This window comes from Apiospora marii (assembly GCF_038362585.1).
Source record: "Apiospora marii strain CBS 49790 chromosome Unknown utg000015l_segment0_segment0, whole genome shotgun sequence".
In the NCBI taxonomy this organism is placed as follows: Eukaryota; Fungi; Ascomycota; class Sordariomycetes; order Amphisphaeriales; family Apiosporaceae; genus Apiospora; species Apiospora marii.
The window spans coordinates 19,999-46,824 of NW_027117386.1; the positions used below are offsets into that span (position 1 = coordinate 19,999).

Here is a 26,826-nt window from a genome sequence, read left to right on the forward strand (position 1 = left end):
TACCTAAGTGCATCACTGAAACCGACCCCACCCAAAAGCGCCAACTCTGGTCCGCTAGAAGTTACCCATCTGATGGTGAACTGGTACACGTGATAGGGCCCTACTACCCCTACGTGAAGCTTGACCCCTTCAATTAAATCAGTAGCTCGACGCGACAACGTCCGCCCAAGTGTCATCGGGTTATGTCATCGGAGATGATCGCACAGGTCAAAAGTGAAAAGCAAGTAAATGTATGCATTGATGAATGGTAATGTTGCGTCGAAACGGTATCAGAATTAGATACATCAATTTTACCACGAAGGCGAGGTTCTATTGCGTCTGCAGCGAACCGAGAGTGAACCAAGATGCAAGGGTGCATCGCTAGATCCAGCATGAGCAAGATCTTACCAAGATGCTCGATCTCCAATCAGAGCGTCCGAATCGACTCTTGTAGAGAAGCATCGCTCCTTGTTCCCACCTACACTCCTGCAACGCAGTACTGCCACGGCCTCACATTGGCCAGGCAGATTGTCTTCCTTGTTGGTTAGCAAACCTCTGCTTGAATCGGTTTACCGTATTGTCAAGTGATCAATGTTAGGAATACCGCAGGTGGATTGCAGTGACGGCCCAGGTACCCAATCAAATTACAATGGGCAGTGGGAGACATGGCGACATCCGGCCTCGAAATACGGGGGATTGCACAACGGTCAATCGGTTCTCCAGTCTGCCAAAAATGGAACGCCTCGTTATACAGAGGTTTTGTAGTAAAAGCATCTTTAAGCCGACTTATCAGGCTATTAGCTGCAGCACCAACTCAGCAGGGGCTTATCATATCGCAAAGACTTGAGATGATGGAAGCCTAAAACTGCCTCACGGCACATATGCAGACGGGGGAGATGCTCAATCCCCCGTCAGAACGTGCGAATGTACACTTGTACGGCTCTTCGACCCCCTCCCTTCTCAGCTTGTTTGCCTTTCAACCTCGTAAACCAACAGCAGTCAAGGGATCATGGCTGCAATATAGTAAGTGGCTTGGCCAGATTCTTGTGACGACCCAGCAGGACGGTACCCAATCAGGCGCAATGGGCAGTGGAAGACATGGCAGCTTCCAACCTAGAAATACGTGGGAATTTCACAGCAGCCAACCTGCATGTGGTTTCGACAACTTGTTTGTGTCCTGTCAAAATGGAGGGCCTCATGAGAACAGATCAGCGCTCCGAAGCAACTCGTCTGTCTCTAGAGCAGGAGCTGGTTGCAATGAAAGCATCTTTGATCCGATTCATCGAACTTTTAGCAGCGGCCACACCAACTCAGCAGGGGATTGCGATGCTGCAAAGTCTTCAGATGATGATGGACGTCCAACATTGCCTCTTGTCACACACACCGATTTGTCTCAAAAAGGCGACTCGCATTGAACCTGCTCGTTGCGCACCGAAATGCTGAAATCGCGCAAAGGTCAGCGGTGGGCCAGCGTGACGTGCAAATAAGGTTATCTTTATCAAGACGATGGGTTAGCACAGTAGATCTTCAGGGTTTTACATAACATAGTTTCATCTTTGACTCACATCGGCAAGGAGTATTATATGTATTAATAGCCGACTCACTTCAACGGGAGCGCTTGGATGACCTGGCACGGGCTCTGCAGTCTGCGCAACATACGGGCGCAGCTTCTGCACCTGCACTCCAGCCCGCATTCCGGCCTCAAAGTATCCCTGAGCTGCTCCTGGCGATCAAGTCATTGGAGGTGGAATCATTGAAACAGGGCGTACTGCGCAGATATTTCCTCAAACAGCTTGTTTCCCTGAGAAACAACATCAAAACTCAGATACTACACGAGCATCCGGGTCGCAAAATAGAATCGAAGGTGTTGAGTTCGCTATCACTCAAACGCATGATGGCTTTAGCTTACCCAGACATCCATGGCGAGGAAACAGTGAGCAAGTCGACAAAAGAATACCAATCTAAATACGCGACGTTCAAGCAGCAACTTGTCGCGGGCCGGGTATGGTGCAAGCTTGACAGTGTATTTGGGAATTGGACATTTGCTCTCATACCTACGCGTTGTCAGAGCAAGATTGGGAGGCTTAAAGGCGAGAAGTTCGTAGCGTTCCTGGAACGTTTATACCAGAGGTTCGGGGAGATACAGGAGTTGAGCCTAGAAGCAGCACGATTGCTGGAGGGCAATCTGGTAACGGGATGAGGGGCGGCATTTGCGCCAAGTCGCCAATGCAGGCATATCGTGTATTTTCAATTCCATACAACACGCTCCCTTAGTTCCACTCGTATCATGCACGTCTTTGCTTGAGTAACATGGGCCCCGTCTGCATCAGCAACTAAGTGGACTTGACGATCGTAATGACGAAAACATAGAAACACTTAGCATATTAATACATATAATACTCCTTGCCGATGTGAGTCAAAGATGAAACTATGTTATGTAAAACCCTGAAGATCTACTGTGCTAACCCATCGTCTTGATAAAATAACCTTATTTGCACGTCACGCTGGCCCACCGCTGACCTTTGCGCGATTTCAGCATTTCGGTGCGCAACGAGCAGGTTCAATGCGAGTCGCCTTTTGAGACAAATCGCGTTTAGGCTGCACCATTCGCAGCACCTCGTGGCACAGAAAATGTTTGTTGGAGCCATGATCGCTCCGCATACGGGCTTTTTTCACCATGACATACGTATGGCCACGAGTCTGTTGCAGAACGCGTCGTTGGGGACTGACGACCACCTGGGTGTAAGTAGCGGACTTGTGGTAACCTGATAGTAGAAACTAGCTTCTGGTAACCAGGAACATGTCACCCCACCTAGCAGTAGCATTGTTTCCTCCCACCATTTCTGCCAATGGCACCGTAGCATGGCCACTCCTGATGCCTCTACCCTGCACGTTAATTTAAGGCTCATGAGCTGAGTACGTGGGATGGGCACCCAACCGAGCCTGTCTTCTCGCGCTCCAAGCTTGGTAACGACGTCGAAATATATTTAATGGGCTATGAACCGTATAAGTTGCATCATGATGCTCGGCCGCCTATTGTCCAACACATTGCCATTGTCCAGAATGGGGTCTACTCCACCATCATGGCAAGTTCAAGGTCGTTACATCCTCGTCCCAGTTGTAGTTACACGCGACATTGTTGTGGTTGTTCGCCCAAGTGATTGTACGCATCGGGATATACAAGTGCCTGCGCAATGTGGGGCCACGGTCAGAGCCATCAGAAAAAAGTCTGAGCACCTGCTCGACCTAGTGGTATGCCATATGCTGCAATGGTTGGCGCTCACTAATACACCATAGCCAAGCTCTCGACTACTGATCATTTACAAAGGGAAACTGCTCTCTGAGTCATCGCCGCTGACATCTCAGGGCTGGGTAAATGGCGACGTTCTGAACGCATTCGTAATCCCGAAGTAAATCGGGATCAAAGCTTTGTCCAGTCCGTGATGCAAGCCTCCGTCCTGAAATCTGGGGATAGTAACTGAGGTGGGGATGCGGGGAATTCGTTTGGCATTTCACAGGCCGTGCTTTGCGGAGGCTGGGGAATATGGAAGGGATTCTAGCTCCGGGATGGAGGTGCCAGGCTCTACCATGAAAGCTTTAGTGGGGATACAGTGTCTTCGGGATTAGCAAGTGACCTACCTTGCACTCTTGTATGGGCCCCACCAGGCGCAAGGTCCGGCTTCTGTACCCGACGAACCCGGAGATACTTCCTAATTAGAACCCACATGAGGATGCCCAGTACTTTGCCGATGACCAAAGCTCCGACCGCGAGGCCGACGGCTGTAAGCACAGGCAAACCCGTCGTCTTAACTGGGTCCGGACTCATGGATCTGTCAGGATCCGACGTGGGGGAAACACGATGGCTCGAAGAGGTCGTCGTCGAAGAAAGAATGTCCGAGGGTGAGGAAATTTCCAATGTCGTCGTCAATGCAGTCGTTGGATAAGTTTCCTGATCACAGGGGTCGATAGGACAGCAACCGGAGAATTTGTTGTTGGAACACACATACCACCGCGTGCCAGCGGGACAACTTGTGTACCGAAGGTTCCAATTGTGCATGATTAAGTGTGGAACATAGGAGAGTAGTAAAACCACGATAGTAGATGCAGCTTAGAAGGAAGAGTGGCGTGCATAGCGACAGGAGCTACAAGGTTTATAGCCAGATGGGCTGGGGTATGTTTCAGGGCCTTGACGACAGCGCAACTGGTGGAAAGGAATGGTCAAAGAATGTGTGGAAGAGTACGACAGAAGATGAATAACGCCGTTATTGATGTTTCGTAGGCAAAGAAGAGAAGCACGCAGAAGGGATGGGGGAGAACTCAGGGATGTTCGTGCTGCCAAAATATCTGAGGCAATCGAGAAAGAGACTCCAAAGTCGAGGGGTGGGAAAGAAATAATCCATGTCTCCACTTTGCGCAAGGGGTGTACCTAATAAAGCACGCAAGCGCTCGCTTGCCGATCACCGCGCTTGCTTCTTGAATCGGTGATCATATGAGGATTGAGCCCAGCAAGGGTCGCTAAAGATGTCCGTCAACAGAAATGGTCTGCGAAAAGAAACGGCTAGCAGAAGTGAACCGAAGGAACGGTAAGGGCGGGGCATGGACACTGGTTGCAAGCAGAATTGGTTGCAGGCAGAACGGTAAATAGCTAGGAAAGTGATGCGGCCGCTGCGACCTGAGGTGAGTGAATCTAGGTCTTTAGTACAGTAGTTTCGCCCCCCGGTGAGCAAACAAAAAAGTTGTCCCTACCAAACCAATCACGACAAGTGAATTAACGCGCACATACGAACCACATGATGTGTCCTTAGAGCGAATCAAAGGCACTGGCACCCTTCAGCCCATCTTGGCCTGGTTTACTTATTCGTCGGACAACCAAACATGCCCAAAGAGAAAGAGGCAGCTACAAGATTGGCCCAAGAACAAAGCCCGCAAGACACACCATCGTGCCGCTATAGTAGTTTCTTAGGACACATAAAGCCATATATTGAGACAAGTAGATGTTGAGCACAATGGGGACACTTCCGTTTCAGGAGGAAGTGGGTGACAGAGAAGTCGTAGCCTTGCTGCTTTAGCTGGCGGGACTGCGGCCAAGCATTGAAGTTCTGGGATTGCCAGTCACAGCAGCTAAGACTGCCCCGCTTCACCCATTCCCTCTCGTGCCCCTCCTCTCGTCTTGTACATACTCTATATGTGGTAAGTAGGATATCAAGATCAATGCCATCTGATGTAACCCACGTCTTCAGACTAAGAAGGGTTGTGCATTGAAGAAAGACGCCTAATGCGGCTCTATAAGATAATCTATGCCATCCTCGACGCGCCGAAGTTGGCACAGATAGGTTTAACCTCCAGGCACGGTTGGTCTGTGGCAACAAGGCAGCACGAATAATGCTCTGGGATACTGCATTGCGTGCACATCGAGCATTATGTGTGTTATAAAACCTGCTAGATCCAGCGCGTATTTCTGCTGGATTAATTCCAGTCACTTTACGTTCAAGAATCCACATAGATAGTTTGTCTTGCTCCCCACGCTTACATTTTTGTGCATAACTCTACTGTCCAATCACCCCACGATACTTCATGGTAACGGATCTCCAATTCTTCAAATACAACCCAAGAATGTCCGAGCGCGGTGGTCAAGACATGCCTGGGAGCGCAGATTTATTGGCACTCTACAACCGAAAGCGTGCGCTGAAATCGAAGTACGAAAAGAAGGATGACCTTGCAAAAGAGTTGGAGACACGATCGTGGAGTGCGTTTTGGGTACTTCTTCGACTTACTAATGTTAGCGCAGTCCAGTTTCGTTCCTTACTGTTTCCTTACACGTATTTCACCACGATCACAACGATCATAAGGATAAGACCGAACTTTAGAGGGCCTTCCAATTTAAGCCTTTTGTTAATTATTATCATTGTATCTTCTTTACCGTAGGTACAGTTATTTATAATATATTTAACGCGATATCTCGCGATCTATATATCAGACACTCGATTTCCCGTTTCCGAATCCCGGATTCACCTGTAAGAGAAGCTCTTATAAGTAGTGCCTCCGGTCTCCCTACTACCGGTAGCATTCAATCCCTGCCTACCAGTAGCATCTATCCCTATGTAGCATCCGTAGCAGAACAGAGCAGAACAGAACGGCTGGCAGAAAGGAGCTGCTGGCAGAAAGGAACTGGTAGCAGAAAGGAACTGGTGGCAGAAAAGAACTGGTAGCAGAAAAGAACTGGTGGCAGAAAGGAACTGCTGGCAGAAATGAACTGCTGGCAGAAAGGAACTGGTGGCAGAAAAGAACTGGTAGCAGAAAAGAACTGGTGGCAGAAAGGAACTGCTGGCAGAAAAGAACTGCTGGCAGAAAAGGGCGGTTGGCAGAAAAGAACTGGTGGCAGAAAGGAACTGCTGGCAGAAAAGAACTGGTAGCAGAACAGAACTGCTGGCAGAAAAGAACTGGTGGCAGAAAAGAACTGGTGGCAGAAAGGAACTGGTGGCAGAAAGGAACTGCTGGCAGAACAGGGCGGTTGGCAGAAAAGAACTGGTGGCAGAAATGAACTGGTGGCAGAAATGAACTGGTGGCAGAAATGAACTGGTGGCAGAAATGAACTGCTGGCAGAAAGGAACTGCTAGCAAGAACGGAAATCAGGAAAGAATGTTGGTAAGAACGCTACTAACAGGAAATGAGGAAGAGCTCAATCGCATTCATGGATGGGGTGGGTACAAATGGGACGTACAATTGGGACTAGCCCGTATCGTCATCAGTGAGCAAACACCCTAAAAATAATCATTTCCACCCACTTCGTCAGTAATCAATCATGGCGACCGAATGAAGAAGCCACATTATGCAAGCTCATGCAATTTATTTATTTAGATATAGGCCAACGAAGCATTGCCCGAGGTGGAAGCCGCAAAGGGCACAATGGGGTGGTAAAGATCGAAAACGCCGTTTTCGATCTTTCGTAAGACAAAGAACCAACTGCTTATTTCTTCACCCCCCCCCCCTAAATGCACACCGTACCAGGTTATAGCTATAAAAGAAGCTCTCTGGTATCATCTGCGATAGACTTACAAGTTGGGACTGGTAAAGGTTGATCACGACATCGTACATGTCCGTCTGCCACATAGCTTGAGAGGTCGGTATACCAGGCAAATCGTGAGGCAATTCCGAGCAATCACACGCAAGACGCACCTAGCGACGACCATGCCTGATGTTGAAGAAGACTCACAATGCACTACCAGCCCTACCAATGGGGTAGGGAAAGACTGGTTTAGTTAGCGTCTCTCTGGTGGACGAGCGCCCCACCAAAGCTAATCTACCCCGCTTTACTCAGTGACTTAGTTCGCTACCAATTCCATCGCAGCTCCCTGATGCAAGATAGTTTGCCCACACATGCTTCACGTTCTAACCTCTCATTGTTACAGGTCGTAGAGTTGACCCTATTGGCATGCCACAAAATTGTTTCCTCCATATCCGCGATATTTTACTACTGTAACATATGTATTAATATGGACATTAGTATGGCGTACGGCACCTATTGGTATCTCCAACACTGCCTCGAATGCAAGCCAGGTCTTACGGCTATCCTACACTGCACGAATCCAGTTCACCAGCTCACTTCCGTTACATTGTACCGATAACCTCACGGAAATGGATGATGTTGTAGGTCGATATATGGGAACGCGTGATCTGCCTCATTGTATCGCAGAACTTAGGATCACCACAGGCTGTATTTCATCAGTAGCCACTGCAAGAAGGTCTGCGATCACATACCAATCACGATGCTCTTCCCTGGGGTAGACTGAGACTGTCGTTTGATAGCGGATGATGTCTCCTCCAGGTATGACTGTTCTTCGAGTCTGGACCAGCCGGTTCTTGATGGAATGTTGATATTGCGGTGGGTATTATAAGCTATCCATACCTGCAAGCGAGAAGATTCGCTTTGGGCCCCGCTTAGACGATCGAGCAAGCCCACCGCCGAATCGTATTGATGCTCAGAGTCTAGTCGCCAGTATAAATCCAGCTTCCGGAGTTTATCGTTGTTTAACATGGTAAGCGATCCAGTACGCTTGTTTCTCGTATCGCTGTGCTTCCTCTCTACAGGGACAGTATCAAGGGCAACACGCCAGCAATGCCAATCCCTTGCGCCGTGAGAAGCACAGTTTCATAGCAGCTTAAGTTATGGATGTCCCGGTACGGCCCTCGGATGAATGCCCGTATCGGCTCTCGTCTTGTCCTCTGGGCCTGGAAAGTGAGTTGCTCCGAGTGAAACATCCATTTCGGCAGGAGTAGTCCGAATTCGTTCGTTTCCAGCCGACTTTTCTCCCACCATGAGATAAGTAGTGGTTCAGACCTATAACGCTGTCGTAGTGGCAGATCTCGAGACTTCAGGAAAATATAGCTAGGTCCGGCGTCTTCTTTTTTCCCTATGGCCACGGTCATGTAAACCATATGTTCTCGCACCTCCACACTGGTAATGGAAGCTGAACGACGAAAGGGGCGTATCTTTATGGCTTGCGACAAGAACAAGGAGAAGCCACAAAGAAAGACTGCGATCCAGGCCGTTGAGGAAAAAGATCTCGAAACCTCCCATGTGTGCCATAGCATAAACCCCATAGCAGCCACGGCCAGAAACCCATGTAACTTTTTGGACATGTATCGTATACTAGGCCATAACTTCATCCCAGTGACTAAGCTTGCAAAGAAACAGAATACTGCGAGGCTGCCCGATATGATTTGCTCTCTATTTGCCACCGACGCAAACGAAACTCCGTGGAAAAGTGTCTGTGCGACTGCACTGATTCCTAGCCAAGTATGAATCTTGCGAAGAGTGTCAGGAAGTACATAGTGGAAGAAGGGAGTACTTGCTCCCAAGAATACCGGGAGCAAATGGACCAAGGAAAGCTTGATCGATACAATTGCCTGACTCTCGTCAGTCAATCGGGGTAGGAATAAAGTCAGAATGGCGTTTTCCAGCATCAAGGTGGTAATAGCAAATACCTCAGCCACCGTAAGAGATATCCATGGCAGTTTCAAGTAGTATCCGTATCTCAACGCCAATGCATAGAGATGCTTGTGGTACTTCGCGTAAGTAATCAGGGAAATTGCTAGGGACGCAAAGAAGATTGCATATAGGATATACGAATCCATAATGATAGTCCCTTTATGATAAAATAATACAATATCCACTATCCTATCCTTACATGAAGAGGAGAAAGCTATATATATCAATTGCTGAAGTCTCACTTTCTCGTTTTCTATTTCTATATAGCAGAAACAGAGCTGTTGGTCGAGTGCAGTACATGCGGTATAATACTAGATAATTACAGCATTACTATCATGATCTCGATCAGCCCGGTCGGCAATGGTACTCAGAACTTCCCAGCTCGCTTCTATCGGCGAGTTCGGCCAAGAGCTGCAGTACAACAAACGACAGGAAGACCTGGTCGAGAGCATCGACTCGCTAAGAACACCAGCCTGATTCCACGTTTGACATGAAGAGTATCTCAAGACCCACTCTTCCACAAGTACTTAAAGAGCCCTCATGTCTTATCAACATTGCCTCGTTCCTGTTGCTATACATTTCTGCACTCACTGGAAATCCCAATAGACACAATGTCACAGCACGCTGCTCCACGTGACGAGACTTTCCCCCTTTGCACCAGCGGGCATTCTCCCACGAGATCTTCTTTTGGAGTTCCCCCATGGCATAGAAACAACAACCTGCCACCGTTTCCTCTCCCTTCTCATTCAGTCGAGACTACTCTAGGAGCTGACTCCGAGAAGTATCGGGTGGCAGCCAGTTATTGGTTCCAGATGTACAAGCATTCGCAGGCTCAGTTAGCTGAACTATCAAAGATGCAAGCCGAAGGCTCCAAACACTTGGTAAGTGTATTTAAAACGTTTTATTCAAAGATACCTGCTCAAATTCGTGCAGGCTACATATCCACCAAGCCCAAAGACCCCGACATCAATGAGCCTTCCTCCAGAGGAATCAAAATAGTCCTTAGACTTAGTCCATCAACACAATTATCTCTACCTCATGTTTCTTCTGCGTCGTTCATGTGGTCGTGAAGTACGTTTCGGATGCTTCTTCGAACTACTTATATTAGGAGCAGTCCAATTTCTTTCGTTGCTGTTTCTTACACGTAGTTCACCACCATCACAATGCTCATGAGGATAAGACCGATCTTTAGAGGGCCTTTCATTTTAAACCGTTCTTGTTAGTTGTTTTGAACGTGTCAACCGTAGACCTGACCATCTGGCTAGTTATAACAGATTTATTGTCATGTTTCGCGATCTAGCTATCCGTCGCTCGATTTCTGGTTTCCGCATCCCAAATCTTTCCGTAAGAGGAGCTCTCATAAGTAGTGCTTGTCGAGCTACGGATAGAGGCGTGTTACCCATGCAAAAATGCACGAGTTTCTGATAGGCATAGGCCAGATCCAGATCGCAAATCTCTCGGTCGATCTATGCCGTGATAAGGACGAAAATGCGATTAACAAACTACAGTCGGTTTTCCAACGTCACTGTGAACCAGAGATAGATGTCAATCATATCGATGTCAAGTTGTGGCCGAGTGAACTAGATGAAGTTCTGGCTTCTTCTGCTATCCCGTTGGAAGACCTAGCACGGACTCGCCCGCCTTTCCGACAGATCCGATCATCTCGAAAGATTGAATGCATTCATGGAAGGCAGCGTCTCGAGGCGGCTATGAGAACGTCTGGACCAGAGACTTGGTGGACGGCGAGGTTATATTGTATTCCCGAGGGCACCGATCCCCTTCTCCTTCTCCGGCCGCATGCTGAACGATACCACTTCGAGACATGTCGTCCGGATGGATACATCTATTGGAAGATACGCCAATACCAGATTCAAGGCGATACGGGATCGGAGAGCGAGTGGACCGGCAGGCTGTCGCTACATAAGCAGAAGGCGTTAAAACGCCTGCTGGACATCCCGGAGCTTGTCGTACAACTAGATCGTTTGACCAAGCGCTTCCCCGGCCTCAGAGGTGGGTTGGAGCTTGGAAACATAGAGAAGCATTTAGCTTCGCGCGGCAGAGAGGCGATGGAACGGTACTTAAAACGGACCTTCAAAGTTTGGGAGAAGATAACGCTGGAAGAAGAAGACATCGGGTTGGCCACGGACACACAAACAGTTGAACACGTTCAACTGCTCGCTCCTTCTGCAAGCCGAAAAGACCGGGAACTTATCAGAAAGTTAATGCGTTCACGCGTTCTATATCCTCTGATTCACGATATAGACCGTCGTAAGAGGATCGAGTCCGCCATTCTTGACCTTGATGTAATAATTCCTAGCATCAAAACATTTCACGAAAACATGAAGTACTTCAGCATTGGCTCAGAAATACTTAAATCGACGATACTAACAAGGCTTAAAAAGGGACAGTCGCTTTACGAGGCGATGCACCAAATCTGGCGTTGTCCCAACAAGTGCTATATCGAGTTCAAGGAGGAACACTTTCGCGAGGTTCCGTTAAATCCAGATTTTAGCTGGTCCTATCAAGAGGTCTTTATCTCCGCAATGCGATACTTCCCCTGGCTCTCTGACCATCCGCCTCGCCGAGAGAAAGGAAGCAGTACTAGTCTCGCAGGGTCGAAAGACTACTATCTACTAAAGCTGCTACGAAGATCTCGTATGCTGGGATTCACGTCGAAAAAGATCAATTCTGAGATCTTTAGACTTGTCTCCTTGCAGAGCCAGCCAGAAGACCAAAGGATCGAGAGTTCAGATCAGAATGAGGAACAGATGAGCAGGCGATGTGGCCGCCCCTTCATGGAATCTTCAAAACATATGGTTAACCACTTATTCATTCCCCAGCTCCTAGAGTCCAGCAATACGGACCATCTCACGACTCTTTTCGTACAGCGAGATATCCTCTGCGCGTTTTTGGGCGAATTACCCAACTACACCAGTTCAGCTAGGTCACCGACCACAACAGGCTTGACGGTCAGGCGACCAATACTCCGTGCTGGTCAGAATCACCAAGCGATTAGCAGCGGCCGCTGCGATTCACGGCCACCAATGGAGTCCATTTCTCTTTCAGGAAGCGATGGGCCGATAGACACTGAAACCGAGTACGCACGTTCGTACTTCGGCCCGCAACCAGAAGCGGGGCCAAATATACGAACGAGAAGCACTGGCCACCATGGGCCGCATGACTCTGGAATTGAAGAAGATACGCGTTCATACTTCAACCCCCAGCTGAGGGAAGGGCCGCTTGTACGAACGAGCAGCCCTAGGTCCTATTTGGGTCCTCTCCTCCAGAGATGGCCTCTAGGCGATGAGACAAGGTCCAACTCGCAGGTGAACATCGAGGGAAACTCGCTGATTATGGCCGCTGGAATGTCTGCAAAACAAAATCGCAATCAAGACTCGTCGATCAGTGATGCATCTATAAGCCAGGCTTCGAGAACTAGTTTCAATACGCATATATCTTCTTCAGCTGTCTCTGCAGTAACTTCGCCGTCGAGACCTTCGCTGACTTACCCAGATCACATACCCGACTATACGACACGATCAATCTCTCCGTTAAGCAGAGAAACCCGGAGTACTCGCAGGACGTTCATTGAACCAAGTTACAATAGTTAGTGTGGGATTAAATTAGACCATATAATATTACAAATTGTGTACATCGAGTATTTCAAGCTTGCCCCTCCTTCTCCGCCATGATCTTGATTCTCTGTGATCGCCGTGGTCCTTCTGTAGCGGCGGCCTTATGTCGGCGTTGGGCTCGATGACTGCCTTGAGTGCGGACTTCCTCGTAGAGACTGTAGGGTGACGGCTCCTTCTTCCAAGACTCAGAGTCATCATCTTGCTTAGTGGCGTGTGCGTCCAGTGCATCCTCGCCATGACGTGGAGAGAGAGAGAGCAGTCCATCAACAAAAGCCTCGGGGGCTTCAATAGGCTTCCTCTCTTGAATAACGCCGTAACTATCGTCTGAGAGCAGGAGGATAATGCGATAATGCCCCCTGGATGAGATGTAGAACTCGACAGGTATTTCTCGGAATGTTGTCTCGGCCCCCATGTACGGGTGCGTGGCGAAGATCATACGCCATCGTGTGTCGTTGATGGGTTCCACGACACCAGTACCATTCACCGGCGTGCTTCCCGCTGGGTGCCACTGAAAGATGTTCCCCTCTATGTCTGTCGATGCCTCAAAAGGACGGAGCGCAGCGTCGGCGCAATGAAGAACGACAGTCATGCCATGGACGGGTACGTCTTCATCGCGGATGACCTGGCAAATAATGGACATGATAACAATCTCACTGTGGCCTTGTGCTTGTCAAAGGGTGTACAATAGCTTGGATGCGCAGACCTGTCAATCATTTGGTCTTGACCATGATACTTATAGGGTAGATGTTGGTATGGAGAAGCGCGCGCTTATGTGGTCTCTTCAATTCCTCACTATACACTCGTTACCCCATGCTCACACGGGCGAGTCGTGGTCAAAACTACTTCTGTAATATACACGAATCTGCTCTTCTGGCCTAGCCGAAATGACATCTTTATACCGTTCGAATTCGCGTATGATAGCGTTTGCGATGTCACCCACCAGCGCATCACGTTTTTCCAGGCCGGCTTTGTACTGCCCGGCCTTCTCACTGGCGTCCTTCCTGGTCTCTGTTTCATCGGCGAGCCTATACTGCACGTATCTCAGCTGACGAACAAGCTCTTGGTTCCGGAGCCTAAGCTGCTCATTTTCCTCTTCTAGTAAAGAAATGTATGTATCGGGACTGTAAGTTTTGTCCGAGTCCGTCGCATCGGCTGCTTGCTCAGCTGCCGGCATGCCTGGGGTAAAGGGAAGAGCCTTTTCGTGTCTGGACGTCATGTTGGCAGAATGCTCCACCTCTACGAGCAAAAGACCCCCGTTATATGACTGACCCAAGCGGGTCACATACCGGGTTCCGTAGACTAGGATCTCGTTGTTGGAAACCAGGTTTGAAGAACCCCCAAGTACTATGCACACGCCCTTGACAAACCCTGCGGAGTGTAGCTAGCACGGTATATGCACATGTTTGCTTGGAGGGCGTCGCCGCGATGAACGATGTAACCCACACCACACCACGTGATGAACAATTACTGCAAGTCTGCATTGCGCTAGACGAACAATCCACTAGGGATCGATCTAATTGTTTGCTGTCTTACATTTACGAGGTACGCTAGGGGCCCCAATCCTGTTAACGTGCTTGGTGGGCGCCATCTTTCAGCCGTGAATGAACGTCCACGGAAAAACTCCGTAGATCATTCGCTAGAGCAACTGTCGAGTCCCCGACTCTCACTAGATCCCGCTCGATCCGTTCCAATCTATTGTTCCGAGACAGCTCCTGATCGACACGGTCGAACCGCTGCTCAAGGTGGTTGTTTTTCCCCAACTCGGCCTCTAGATGCTCGAGTTTCTGCATGATGTGTCGGAATAGGCTAGAGGCGTTGAGTAAGGAGGCATACCCATCGGAAAAGTAGACTTACATCTTGCAATTGTTGCACTCAGGAGCCGGGACCACCAGTTCTGACGAAGTGGGACCCGCTAACATCTCCTGCGTATTGAGAACATCCTCTCCAAATGTCATGTTGTACTCTGAGTCTGAAAACATGATCTGCTCTGTGAATTTGAATTTGGTGGCTGGGGCTTCCAGTGTATTTTCGGTGCCTTTCTTTTGCGCGCTTCTTATGGCTCTTCGAAGGTGTATTTCCAGCTTACTGAAAACTAGTTGTGTCATTCTGGAAAATGACCACTCGTTTTCCCAAAATAGATTCCAGGATTTGAGAGCTACTAGATATATACAGCTTGGAACGCTGGTGTCTGGCCACTGAGGCCTTCCTTCGACACGCGCGCTTACCATCATGAAGACCTTCTTGCCGCTTTCAGCCATGAGCTTCACCAATATTAGCACGCCAAGGGCATGCTTGGAACAACCGCCTATGCAACTGGTGGCGAGTTCACCGGTGCAAGTCTCGTAGGTGTCATGTAGAACGGCATGGTCTGGAGCTAATCAGATCCCAGAATCAAGAACGTTCTCGGCAAGCCGTGTGAGGCCAGACTCGTCTTTACCGATGACAACTTTCTCCCTGTCGTTTTCTCGTTCGGCCGGCTTCCCTGCATGGGCACACAGGTGGCGGCATTCGACGTGCCTACCGAAGCACCGAATGGGGATGCGTACCTATTTTGGTGACATTTCCAAAGCCGCACTTTGTGGTAGGGTATCACTAATCGAGATACAGGAAGTGCGCTGGGCAACCCGCTCCCACCTGCACGAAGGCAGTGATCACCAACGGCACCAACAGCCCTGAGTTGATCACATCTGACCAGGAAGGAAAGATCGGCTGCATCCAAGAGGCGTCATCGCTCCTTACATCGCTAGTCACATCCATCTCCGGATCCAGTACCTTCGTAGAAACCGTAGTCTCGACTCACCAATCACTTACCACAACCTTCTTGGACACACAGATCCATGCAACTAACACTATAGACCCTCACTCCACCTCTTGGAACCAGCCCGGCGCGTCTATGACAACGCTCAGCACCGTGACCACCGAATCATCAAGTCGAGTACCACCAGGAACAATGACCAAATCTCCCGAGGGTCCGAAAGCCACTTCCACAGGGTCAACGCTTCCGACCGCTTCAGCGCTTAGTACCCTGTACACAACCATCACTGCAGTGCAGACGGTTACTTCTTTGATCACCCAATCATGTACAGCCTCAGCCGCCAGGGAGGCATAGCTTAGATATATAGCTTCATGAAATCTTGTAAATTATTCGAACCTAACTTGGCAAGTCCAGACACCATGGAGTCGAACAGTGATGCCGTCCTCTCAATGATGCTCAGTAATGAGATTGAGTTTCACAATACCACCAAATATCTCTTGAGCCAGTCCAATGTCTGCTGTGCGGCATGGAAGGTGGCTTCTGAGATCACCTCCTCCGATCTCCTCGACACTCAAGTAAGACTAGCAGAATCGGAGGAAAAATTGCGATTGGCGAAGGCTGAGCTCCAGCAACTCAAGGCCAAGATCGGTCATGTGGTAAGTTATGCTACGTTACTGTCTGAGAATACGCGGCTCACGCTCCAAGCCGGCATCGAATTCATTTACCACAGTTGCCCGCTCGAATTTAGAGTTACATGAAATGAGAGACGGTCACGGGGATTGTATGGAAGCAGCAGACATGGCTGGATCAAAGTAGGGTAGATTGTTTAGAACCAGGAACGATATACCGTTTTCTAGATTTAGAAAGGTCTTATTTCCAGAAACCGCAACCCAGAACGTGATAGCAGCAATCCTGCATAGCGACAATGTCCGTCAGAACTGCTGCCGCACAGAGTCACATATATAGCTCTCCCCAAGTCTATGAAAGCAGTTCATCAGCACCTTTCCACTTGCATATTACACGGTTGTTAAGAAGACATTGCTGCAATTATCAACATTCAATTCATAGTAACATGAGCCCGAACACTCAGTCATCTAGTCGAGTCGCTAAGGCGACGAGGACGCGCGCGCAAAGAGAACACAAACAGGAGAAGGCAAAGCTCCGTAGGCGGCGACTGACGATAATCAGAAAACTGGACGAATTCCATGAACTCTGTGGAGCTGAAATGTACATGGCCATGTATATGAACTCCCGGTGGGTTGAGTATTCCTCTTCCGATAATCCAAGCTGGCCACCACAGCGCAGTCAAATTGTAGGTCATGATGCATTTGAAGGTGGCACCAGCTAATTGCGCCGGCCGTAGGGCAAGCAATATCCGACCCCGCTGATTTACGGGCCAGAAAATATGCAGAGCAGAAGTGGGTCACAGCCGACACCAGGTGTTTCAGGACGGGTGAATCTAGACGAGAGCGATACGTATAGTTAAAGATGTAGCATGAACTCATAATCTTATTATTATTCTTATATGGTACTTTACGAGTTGCCAACGGTACAGTAATGAAAAGTATACTGCGCTATTAGTCTTCATTTCCTGCATAGTCTGCCATTATGGTCACCCCTCGCAACGCTCAGTGGCCCCACTTCAATTAGGCTGCACCTCGAAACATCAGCACAAGTGGAAGTTAATGCTCCATTGTTCATCACGACATCAATTTGTGCATCATGACTGGATACGAAGATGTAAACGAGTTGGAAAGACAACTCCAAGTTGCCCTGAAACTCGTCGAAGAGGCCGAAAGAGAACGATAGGAGGAACGACAACGCGCCGAGAGAGTAGCAACGCGCCGAAGACGCAGAGAAAGGGCGAGAGGAGCGACGACGCGCCGAGAAAGAACAACAACGAGCCGATATTTCCGAGGAACAGACACGACCAACAACACTAGACGAATACATCGCTGCTTGCAATGCCTCCGTATTCTCTAGATTCGCCATCGAACCAGATCCACAGCTGACATCGAAGGGTCCAATAACCAACCCTCGTGACAAATGGTGTCCGAAGAACCTGAAGCCATGGTTCCACTTCCTCGAGCAGCAAAGAACTGCCTTCGGCATCCTCTATGATTCCCCACCGGGAGTCTTGTTTTTGAGAACCGAAACTTCCTAGTCGGCCTCGGCAACAGAATCTCGCAGCGGCTGATCGCGGACGAGAAGACCCTCGAATATTTTCTACATAATACCGTGGAGGATCCGGCCAGGGCCATTCTAGAACAGCTGAAAAGAGTGGAAGCTGTCGCTAGCGCCTATCAGCTTGGAGATGGTATCATCATCAAGAACCATCCTCACGCTATTAGTGATGTTGCTGAGGAGGTTGTGGTCAGGGATACTCCAGCGTCACCGCCTCGGACGCCAAACCACCGACAATATCTACACCAGCTACGGCCAGATCATATCTGTGTTTACCACGCCAGCAGCTCCGTATTGGCACCGCGTACTACGGTCTATGGTTGCAAGTACAAGCCGCCCCATAAGCTGACCGCTGCACATTGGCGTGTAGGGCTTCGGGCGATGAACATATACAAGGAAGTGGTAAACCGGAAGCTCATACCGAACTCTGCAGAACCCTATGCGCGCTTTCAGTGCCATGCAGAGAGGCTCGTAGCATCCGCCATCACGCAAACATATCACTTCATGATGGAAAGTGGTCTGGAGTACGGCCAGCTTACCACGAGCGAGACGATTGTGTTTCTCAAAGTCGATTGGGGCAAACCCCAACCCCTGAACTACCATTTGGTGGAACCTGGCCCAGAGGTATCGGCTCACCCACCGTCTGCTCGGCTGTCGGCCAATGCTTATTATTTACACTAATGGCGCTCGGGGCGCCTGGGAAACGTCAGCAGCATGGGCAGGACGAGCGACAGAGAGCCATGGATGGCCTCGAGACGTGGGCTGAGGATTTCGAAACTACACTACGGTCTGTTCCAGAAAGTGAACGATCGGCATCGTCGGAAAACACGTCTTGCTATGTTCTGACCTACGAAAAGGTCGATCGCTCACCGCGTCGCTCACCGTATGTCCTATGCCAACAGAGACGCAGTCGATGGAATGACGGGGTGCGTAGGGGACAGCCAAGGAAGGACGTACCGGATCCATCCAACAATGATGAAATAGCACCAATACCACCCGATACTCCCACCCCGTGGGACAAGACGGGGTTCGGCGCAGTCAATGCCTGGCGCATCGGACTCATCCAGATAGAAGCGGCGTGCAGGAGCAGCCATACTGTTCACAAAGATGCCTTTTGGAGCTAGTCCTAGGGAGGCTCCTGGATTCGACATACCCGAACGTGTCGCTTCACGGCAAGGGTGACGCAGGTAACCGTGGGTATCATCCCGCCAGTCATGACGAGTGGATTCGCCTCCTCTGGGAACAGCTCGAGCAGTCTCTTGACGATGGGATCATACCCCTAGACGATGGTGATGCGCGCAGTGTACTCTTCAAAGTGACACTCCTTGCCTACGGCTACACCTTTGTCAGCAGGGGCACCGTGCAGGCTTTTGTCGAGGACCTCGGGCACGAGGCCGCCGTCTATCGGCGACTCAGGCCGCTCCAAGGTGCGTACGTGCCAGTGTTTCTGGGCGCCATTGACCTCCCCCCAATGAACAAGGTCTGTTACTATAACCATCGAGTCTCTGTTGTGCATATAACGCTTCTCTCTTGGGGGTGGAATCAGTATTCCGCAGGTGGTGAATGAAGACAAAAGACAGAAGTTCCTTCCACCTACTATTCGAGCCCTACAGGCATTACACCAGGAGGGTGTGATTCACCGGGACGTGCGATCGGCGAACGTGTTGTTCAATCCCGGGACGATAGGAGTCATGTTGATCGACTTTGAGCGGGCTTCATTGCTTACACTCCGACGTCCGTTGGCGGAGTTGGTGTCGAACAAGCGGAAACACAGGACAAATCTTAAGGCCCTTAGGAAGGCCACTCACAATCCAGGAAGTACGAGAGGGAGTGGGTAGTACATTTGCGGAGGACATTTCGAGAATGAGGATTATGCTCTTAGATCATGAATAGCACAAATCATGGATAGAGTTCTTGAAATGCTCATTTCCCGCAAAACAGCCAGCCACAGCAAACAATTAAACTCTTGCGCTGACTGACGATGTATCTACATTATCAAGAAATACAGCTCTATCTCCCTGCTTGATCTGCACGAGACCTTTGGCAACAAGTTGATAGCCACTCAAGTCCTCAGAAGCGCTCCTGGTTGAGCCTTTGGCCCCCCCATCTGAACTGGCCGAGCTTTCCGAAATCTTGCTCATATACAAAGCAGGAAAAAGACACAACTGAACCGTGGGAGCTTGCCCTGTCCGATTACCCTCCTCGTAGGTTGTGACGTCAGTTGGGGTCATCGTACACGAGTCAAATTGGCTCCCGTGCTGAGGGAAAGCCCAAAAGCAGCCCTTATTGGTAAGGTACAGCTTTGCCGCCAGTTCGATCGTGCGGTGCACGGCATCTTCGAAACGAGCTGCTGGTATCCAATCAGACATTACCTCTTCACTTACATCAGTCTGCCTCGATTCGGAGTCCAGCAGTGGGGCCAATGCGTGGCACATGTAACCCGATAACGTCTTAGAGCGGCTGTTGACGAAATCTTTGAAGGAGGGCTCCGACACCCAGGACCTGTAGACAAGGGTGTCAAGCTGGCGAACATCAGACCCATCTGCGTTGGCCAATCAGCATGAGAAGCCCATCTCAGGTGATATGACTTACACCTTGCCAGCAGTTGCTTCTTGTAGGAGTCGTGCATCGGGGACTCTGCGGTTGCTATCTCTTCAAAGGGATACTGCCACACAAGAGCCCAAAGTGATGTGGCCACGAGGGACCTGAGGACGTCAATCATCTTCATGCCGGACTTCTTACAAGATGCGATGAAGGATTTGAAATCCAAATCCTGCCCGAAAACCTTGCTGGCCCACTGTGAAAGCACCAAACTTGCACTGTGATCTATTGACGGATCCAGTATGCGCTCATTCCCCTCAAGCGACGCGCACGCGTCAGCAACAGAATCCTTGATCAGTTCGAGCTCAGCCCTAGGGTCGACGTCAATGGGACCAAGACGGCCGACTTCGCTGCAACTAGCATGCTCTCTAGCTGGCTGGGCAGAGAGTAGTTGCTTCTTCAGTACGAGATTCTCACGCTGAAGGCTAAGCAGCAAGGCCGGTTTGTCTGGAAAGCCTTCTATCGCTCTAACGCAATGACGAAGCTCATCCCTCTCTTGGTACGCGTCATTCAGGCGGCCGACCAGCGTGAGGACCTCGTTCTGCATCAGCTTGATCTGGCGCTTTCCAGCAAGAGGATCGTCTTCCGTGACATCATGATTTATGGAAACCGACTCTAAGCCTCGAGACATGAAAGCTCCTGTGTACGTTGCAGGCAGCGGATCAACTCGGTAAGGACGTGGAACCCCCTCAAAGGAATTTGTGCTAATGAAATTAAGATGATTAATTAGGATGATTGATGGATGGGAAAGGTGAACTGTTGGTCGAAGTAAAGTCCGGCTCCGAGGGTGGTGGTCAGGATTTATTGTTTTTCCTGATTTGTTCTCGCCTGAGAAGCAAGGCCTCTAAAGTTGGCAGAGGCGACTAGGCCCATTCATCATCTCGTCATCGACCGATGTTGAATAAGAACCTCGAACTACGAGACTAGGTCGAGCCCTCACGTTGCCGACGTCGACGATGAGGAAACTTATTCTCAGAAGAAGAGGGCTGAAGGGATTTTTACATAGAAGAGCATGCCCGGTAAACCGCAGTGCTGGCTTGTCAATGCAGGTCGTGGTAGGCCGCGAGATTGTTCACCAGAGCCGAGATCCTATACCCGACCGGAGATCTGGTGTGACGCCCAGGACGTGGAATATCACTCGCGGGCACAACTGTCTCAATCTTGGAGAGCTTGCATATGTCGGATGGGTGTGTTGGGTAGATTCTTCTACAAGTCGGCTTGCTACTGTCCTGCACATTAGCATGCTGACATGCCCTGTAGCCAAAACTTCGCACCGGTAAGACGAGGCTTCCCAATTCTGCTATCTGGTGAAAAGAACCTTGAACGCTTCAGACGATACAGCTAGATATGTGTCCAATCCCTCGAATAGCCAGCAGATTGATTTGAAATATCTGTGTATTGGGTACTTCGAGAATTGAATCGATCGTAAGAAAGCCCATTCTGATGGATATGCGACAATCCTCCAGAATGCGAGGGGCGTCGCAATCACTGCGAGCTTTTGATAGCCAAGGGGACAAGGCTAAGTCCTCCATTTCATCGTTATTTGCGAACTTCAGGATCATTAGTAACGCTTTATCCGGCAGTTTGTGAAGCATTGTTTGTGGTCTGATTATACATAAAGCAAGAAGATGCGTAGGTTCGTGTGTTGCGTGGCATAACCACTGAAAAGAAGAGTTCCAGCGATCCACGGCATGGTAGTACTAGGAGCCCTGTAGTATCAGCCCTGGCGCAAATCCTTTGGTGTGCCCCAGCGCAATAGTAAATATCAAAAGGGTGGGCTACATGTACTTCTAAGACGCGGGGTACATTCCTAATCGTTTTTTAGCGGCGCACTGGCCCAGGGAGGTTGGCTCGGTCTCCCCTCTCTATATGGAGGGCTCCAGCGCGACAGAGTCGAAAGTTATTTGGCGGTGCCAACTACTACCTTCTCGACGTCCGAGATCGTGTGACTATTAACCAGTCGATCCGGCTAAGGGCAAGTGTTGAGAGAACTAACAAGAGGCGAACCCTTTCTGTATCCTACCCAGCGAGATGAGCCCCAGGATGTGTTATGAACATTGTGCTCGAAAATTGGACACCCCCTGCAGCTAGGTCGTTCACGGCCGGCAATGGCAGCCACAGATGATACTGCAGAGAACGCAATAGTAGGGCCCCGCGCGTCTGGGTGGACAACGTGGTAGCGTTTAAGATAATCCCAAATATTCACACAAGAATGGGAGCCATGCACAATGTCTATGGTGGGAAACGGCTAGTTTTTAGCTCTATGTAGCTGTACACATTTCTCCGTCCGGCGCTACGTGTAAGTCATGGATGCAGGTGGCAGAGTGCTACTTCAAGCTCCTGCCTCTGAACATTTACAGCCACTGTCTCCATCCGTGATTACTACAGTCGAAGTAAAATGTGTTTTGTCCTCTGTTACTGTAGTTCTGACATGGAATTCCTGGTTAACATGGTTTTCTTATTCACTAGTTTGTAATCTTCATCGGCTGGGGTCTCGGCAACTCTATGGACGGTCTAGGCACGCACCTTGTACATCGAGCTCATGTAAAAAAGCTTTGTCGGCACAAGCTACAGCGCAGTGCCGCGCTCAACTTGAGAACCATGTCGGGAAGACGGTTTCGAAGGACAAGCTATGGCACTGCAACCTTGCTCCTTCGTGGGGGGAGCCGTTTCCGGTAGGCCCAGACATGGCATCGGCGGCAGCCGGCACATGTTCCCTGTAGCTGCGGGTTGGCTCAACCGTGAATCAGTTCCACTCATTTGTGTTTGGTACTGCGAGAGTAGCCGCCCAATTGCTTGTTGAATTCTGTAGAGTTCCTGTTTCGTCTTCTCAATCGTCGCAGTCCGGTGACCTTCGCATTTCCACCGCTCGATATTACAGACCATCTTTTCAACTCGAAGGTGTTTCTTGGCAACCAGTGCGCACACATTGCATGCGTCACGTTGGGGTTCCGTTTTCCAGATGAGTTTCAAGCCGCACGTTTCTCCAATGCGGTGTTCCTTCGCACATTGTGTAGAGAAACGGCCCCATTTCCAGTGGCCACAGGCCCAAAGAGTTTGGTAGAAAAAGCACATCAGATCTGAAAACATGAAGAGAAAAGTGCACCAGGAGAGAACGGGGGAGAATAGATCAAAAGGCAAACGCGCGAGGTTTGCGCTTTTATTTACGCCAAGGTTCCCTGCGAACCAAGCTGCCGGGACCTACAATGCTATCAAAATGTGGCCGGTAAAGAACCAATCAGCTCATGAGGGACACTATCAGTATCGTTCATCGCCCCTTTCGGGTTGCGGTCCCTTTATGATGTGAGAACACCAGTTATTTATGGAATAGAATAACACCGTGAAGCCATTGGGAATAGCCCGAGATAACCACGGGGCCTTCAATCGCCGGTCACACGGGCTGGACCGAGCCTGGGGAGCATGAGATGGCGGAGGTTTAAATTGGGCCACTCCACCAGGCTGAGATCGGCTGCGCCGCTACTAAGTGCGCCATGTGTACGCAACGGAGCTAGGTAAGGAACAATTGAAACGGAAGCGTCAGGACGTGTGTGCGGCTGGTTCGCAGAGCCGCATCCAATATTTCACACTGAACTCGTTTCACTGCAGGGCCTAAGCGCCTCTGCTATTGGCTGTGAATGAATGGACTTCTGACGTGAAGCGCCCTGGAACAATAGGGCTGCGGGCGCTTGGGCCAACCGTCCCCCGCGTAGTGCCGGCGCGTAGCGACAAGCCAGTTCGAATTCATGCGCAATAAAAGAACCTGCCCTCAACATAGCCAGCCGCCAACTCGCAGTATATCCATATGAATAAACCATTTTCTTTAGGCTCGCGCAAGCGCAGACAAGCTCCTACTCCTGAATCGCTACCGACCGACGTCGACCGACGCCCTCGAAAGAAGCCGAAGCACCTCCACCTAAGCCGACCTCCACCTCGGTTCTGGGACAACCTCAGCAAAACCCCCCTAATCCGTGGCGCGCTGGGCGAACTCGATCGGAGAAACGCAGTCGAACACCCGGGAACACCTGCGGACGATCGTCCCAATACAAGGACTGCTGCCGCAAGCCGGTCGTTTCAGTCCGCTTCAGCATACCTCGAGGCGTCGACGCCCGCGCGTCTGCGCCGAATCAAACGCTTTTCAAGGGAGGGAGGCCCGGATTTGTCAGATCTCAGAGGGGTATGTCATTACTTCACCGATTCAAATGCCGTGTCTAACACAGCATAGTTCCGCAACATGAGCCAATCCAGCCTTGGGCGACGCAAGCGCGGTTCGCATTCACCAACGAAGCGTAGCTCCAACACGACGAGCACCAAGAGTACCGGACCCTATGACCGTGCTTTCCAACAACATCTCATCGACCACAGTGTTTTTCCCCACAGATATGAGTACCCAGATGGCGGCACCCCTCCACCTCCCGACAATCTTGAGGAGATTAGAGCGGTTCTTGCCCAACCTCGGCCATCATTGTCTCCTTCACGCTTCACGAACGACGACTTCAAGAAATTCGAGAAAGAGGACGCGCACGCAACAAAGGAGTGGCAGATCGTCGCCAATGTGGTCCCTATAATTGAAGGGAACATCGTAGACCGCAAATGTGTTTCTGGACAAATACCTTTCAACAACCTCGATCAGTTGACAGATGGCTCACTCGTGCCAGGAAATCCAGATCGTTACTATGGCGCTCGCCCAGAGCAGCTCGACCGGAGAATACGTGCCGATCTCGATGGGTTTATTGTCCCTTCGACTCAGCATGATCTTCCAATCATGCCGAACAATATTCTTGCAGTGAAGGGTCCTGATGGCTCAGCGGCTGTTGCAGCACGGCAGGCGAATTACGATGGTGCTCTTGGTGCGAGAGGAATACAGGGCGTTCTTTCATACGGAAGCTCTGAGTCGCAAAACGACGGAAACTCTCGTGTGATCACATCAACATATCACTCTGGCACACTCAAGATGTTCACCAGCCATGTCAAACATCCGACGCACCCTGGTGGTCGCCCCGAGTATGTGATGACCCATTTAGACTCGTGGGCTTTGACTGGGAATATGGGAAGCTGTCGACAGGGGTTCACAGCTTACCGCAATGGCCTGGATTGGGCGAAACACCAAAGGGACAAGGCTATAAAGCTGGCGAATAGTCGGCTGCACACAAGCTCTGTCTCAACCCAAGTTACAGGGCCTCCAACTACGGACCAAGACCTAGTGGAAAACAATGAAACTACTAGTGAAAACATTAGACAATTCAGCCCGCCAGAGGCACTTTCAACCTCGCAGGATTCCGAATCATCTGCGGACGAGTTAGCGATGGATGCTCCGACCACTAAACGTAAACCGACAAGAGGAAGGCGTGTTGCAAGGCCAGCTCCCTAGTTGGGTTTTGATGAAAGATTTCGCGAGCCACAGCTGATGAAGGCCACAAACTCTGTCGATAAGAAAACCACGTTGACTAGGCCACTGCACGGAGAAACGAGTACAACCACATAGAACAGAAAACTAACCGTTTGCCGTTATAGATATTGTGCAAAATTCCCCTCCCAGTGTGAACGCTTGAAATTCCCTAAGGATGATATCCGTGCAGTTGTCCGTCCAGAGGCGTGCGGCTCAGCGACATTCCGCTCATCCGTGGCGCAGTGTGAACTGAATCGGAGAAACGCAGTCAAGCATGCGAAAACCGCGGTCGGTCATCCTATTAACAGAAGCATCGCCTTCAGTCAGATCTGTATATACGCCTTGAATATGTGAAGATGTCAACGCTAGCGACGACGATTTATTAGTATAACTAATTGGTAATTTCAAGGTGCGAGCTGCGAGGGTGCAAGGTAGCGGTGATGCGCCTTCCTGTTCCGAACTTTGGGCTTCACCGGTCGCATCTTGTCCCCAGTCCAATCACTAAATCACTCGCCCAGTATCTTTTACATCACCACACCCTCTTCCAAATACACGTGTGAACATATGTGTCAACTCCAACTGTGGCCTATACCATCATTTTAGCAGGTGGTCCATCCTCCGTCCATCAATGCAATAATACACACCGTGCCGGAGCCTGATCGGCTCTAATTACTGTTTGCATGAGGCCATAATTCATGCACCCATCTTCACGTGAATTCAACCGGAAGTTGTACTTATTCATGATCACCGTGGTGTTGTTCGCGATCAAGGGGAAGTTGCACGCGACGCGAGCCCAGTTTGGTCTCTAGCAGTGCACGACGGATATTTAAAAGCTGTCTGTCGTTTGCTATCCTTTAATACCCATTGTGTCGCATGTAGTATCGCATTAAATACATATGCTTAATGATACTCACCGAACTCCCTACACTATGTGCACCAACTACTACAGCAACAAGATTTATTCCTGCGGCAAGACTGAGGAGCAATTTGTCAAGTTCGAAGCCTGCCCTGACAACGGCAAACCGGGCCACAAAGCCACCAGGGGCATAATGGGTTCTAGTAGGGTCAAAGAAACTTGCGGGGCATATAACTGCCCAAATCACTAGTGGCACGGTTAGTCTACAACCTCCATATCAAGGATATCAAGAGGATATTTTAGCAATCCGCGGGATTTAACAAATTTTACGCAGAGGGACGATTGGAAGCATTATAACTATGCTCATGGCTTGGATAGAAATTATACGTGGTATGAAGGGAAATGCAGATTGTCTCAAGTGTCCTAAGCCCTCGAAGTAAA

General features: G+C 49.9%; 2 protein-coding genes across 2 annotated transcripts; one reads left to right on the plus strand and one right to left on the minus strand.

Annotated features, from left to right (window-relative positions):
- Positions 1 to 3,349: 3,349 nt before the first annotated feature.
- Positions 3,350 to 3,828, minus strand: PG985_016355 (uncharacterized protein). Its single transcript, XM_066836121.1, has 2 exons — positions 3,619 to 3,828; positions 3,350 to 3,562 (listed from the first exon to the last, which is right to left on the minus strand). Exons 1-2 carry the CDS (start codon positions 3,803 to 3,805, stop codon positions 3,492 to 3,494), a joined length of 258 nt encoding a protein of 85 aa, XP_066675872.1. The 5' UTR covers positions 3,806 to 3,828; the 3' UTR covers positions 3,350 to 3,491.
- A 20,117-nt stretch (positions 3,829 to 23,945) lies between these two features.
- Positions 23,946 to 25,511, plus strand: PG985_016356 (uncharacterized protein; the record flags this gene model as incomplete). The annotated part of the gene is made up of 2 exons (XM_066836122.1): positions 23,946 to 24,317; positions 24,366 to 25,511. The coding sequence occupies 2 exons, from the start codon at positions 23,946 to 23,948 to the stop codon at positions 25,509 to 25,511; spliced, it is 1,518 nt and encodes a 505-aa protein (XP_066675873.1).
- Between the last annotated feature and the right edge of the window lie 1,315 nt (positions 25,512 to 26,826).

Excerpts from the sequence above, each read along its gene's own strand:
- PG985_016355 (XM_066836121.1), bottom strand. The coding sequence starts at position 3,805 with ATGAGTCCGGACCCAGTTAAGACGACGGGTTTGCCTGTGCTTACAGCC. Across the intron at positions 3,563-3,618 it reads GGCCCATACAAGAGTGCAAG|AGCCTGGCACCTCCATCCCG; the intron begins GTAGGTCACTTG and ends CTTTCATGGTAG.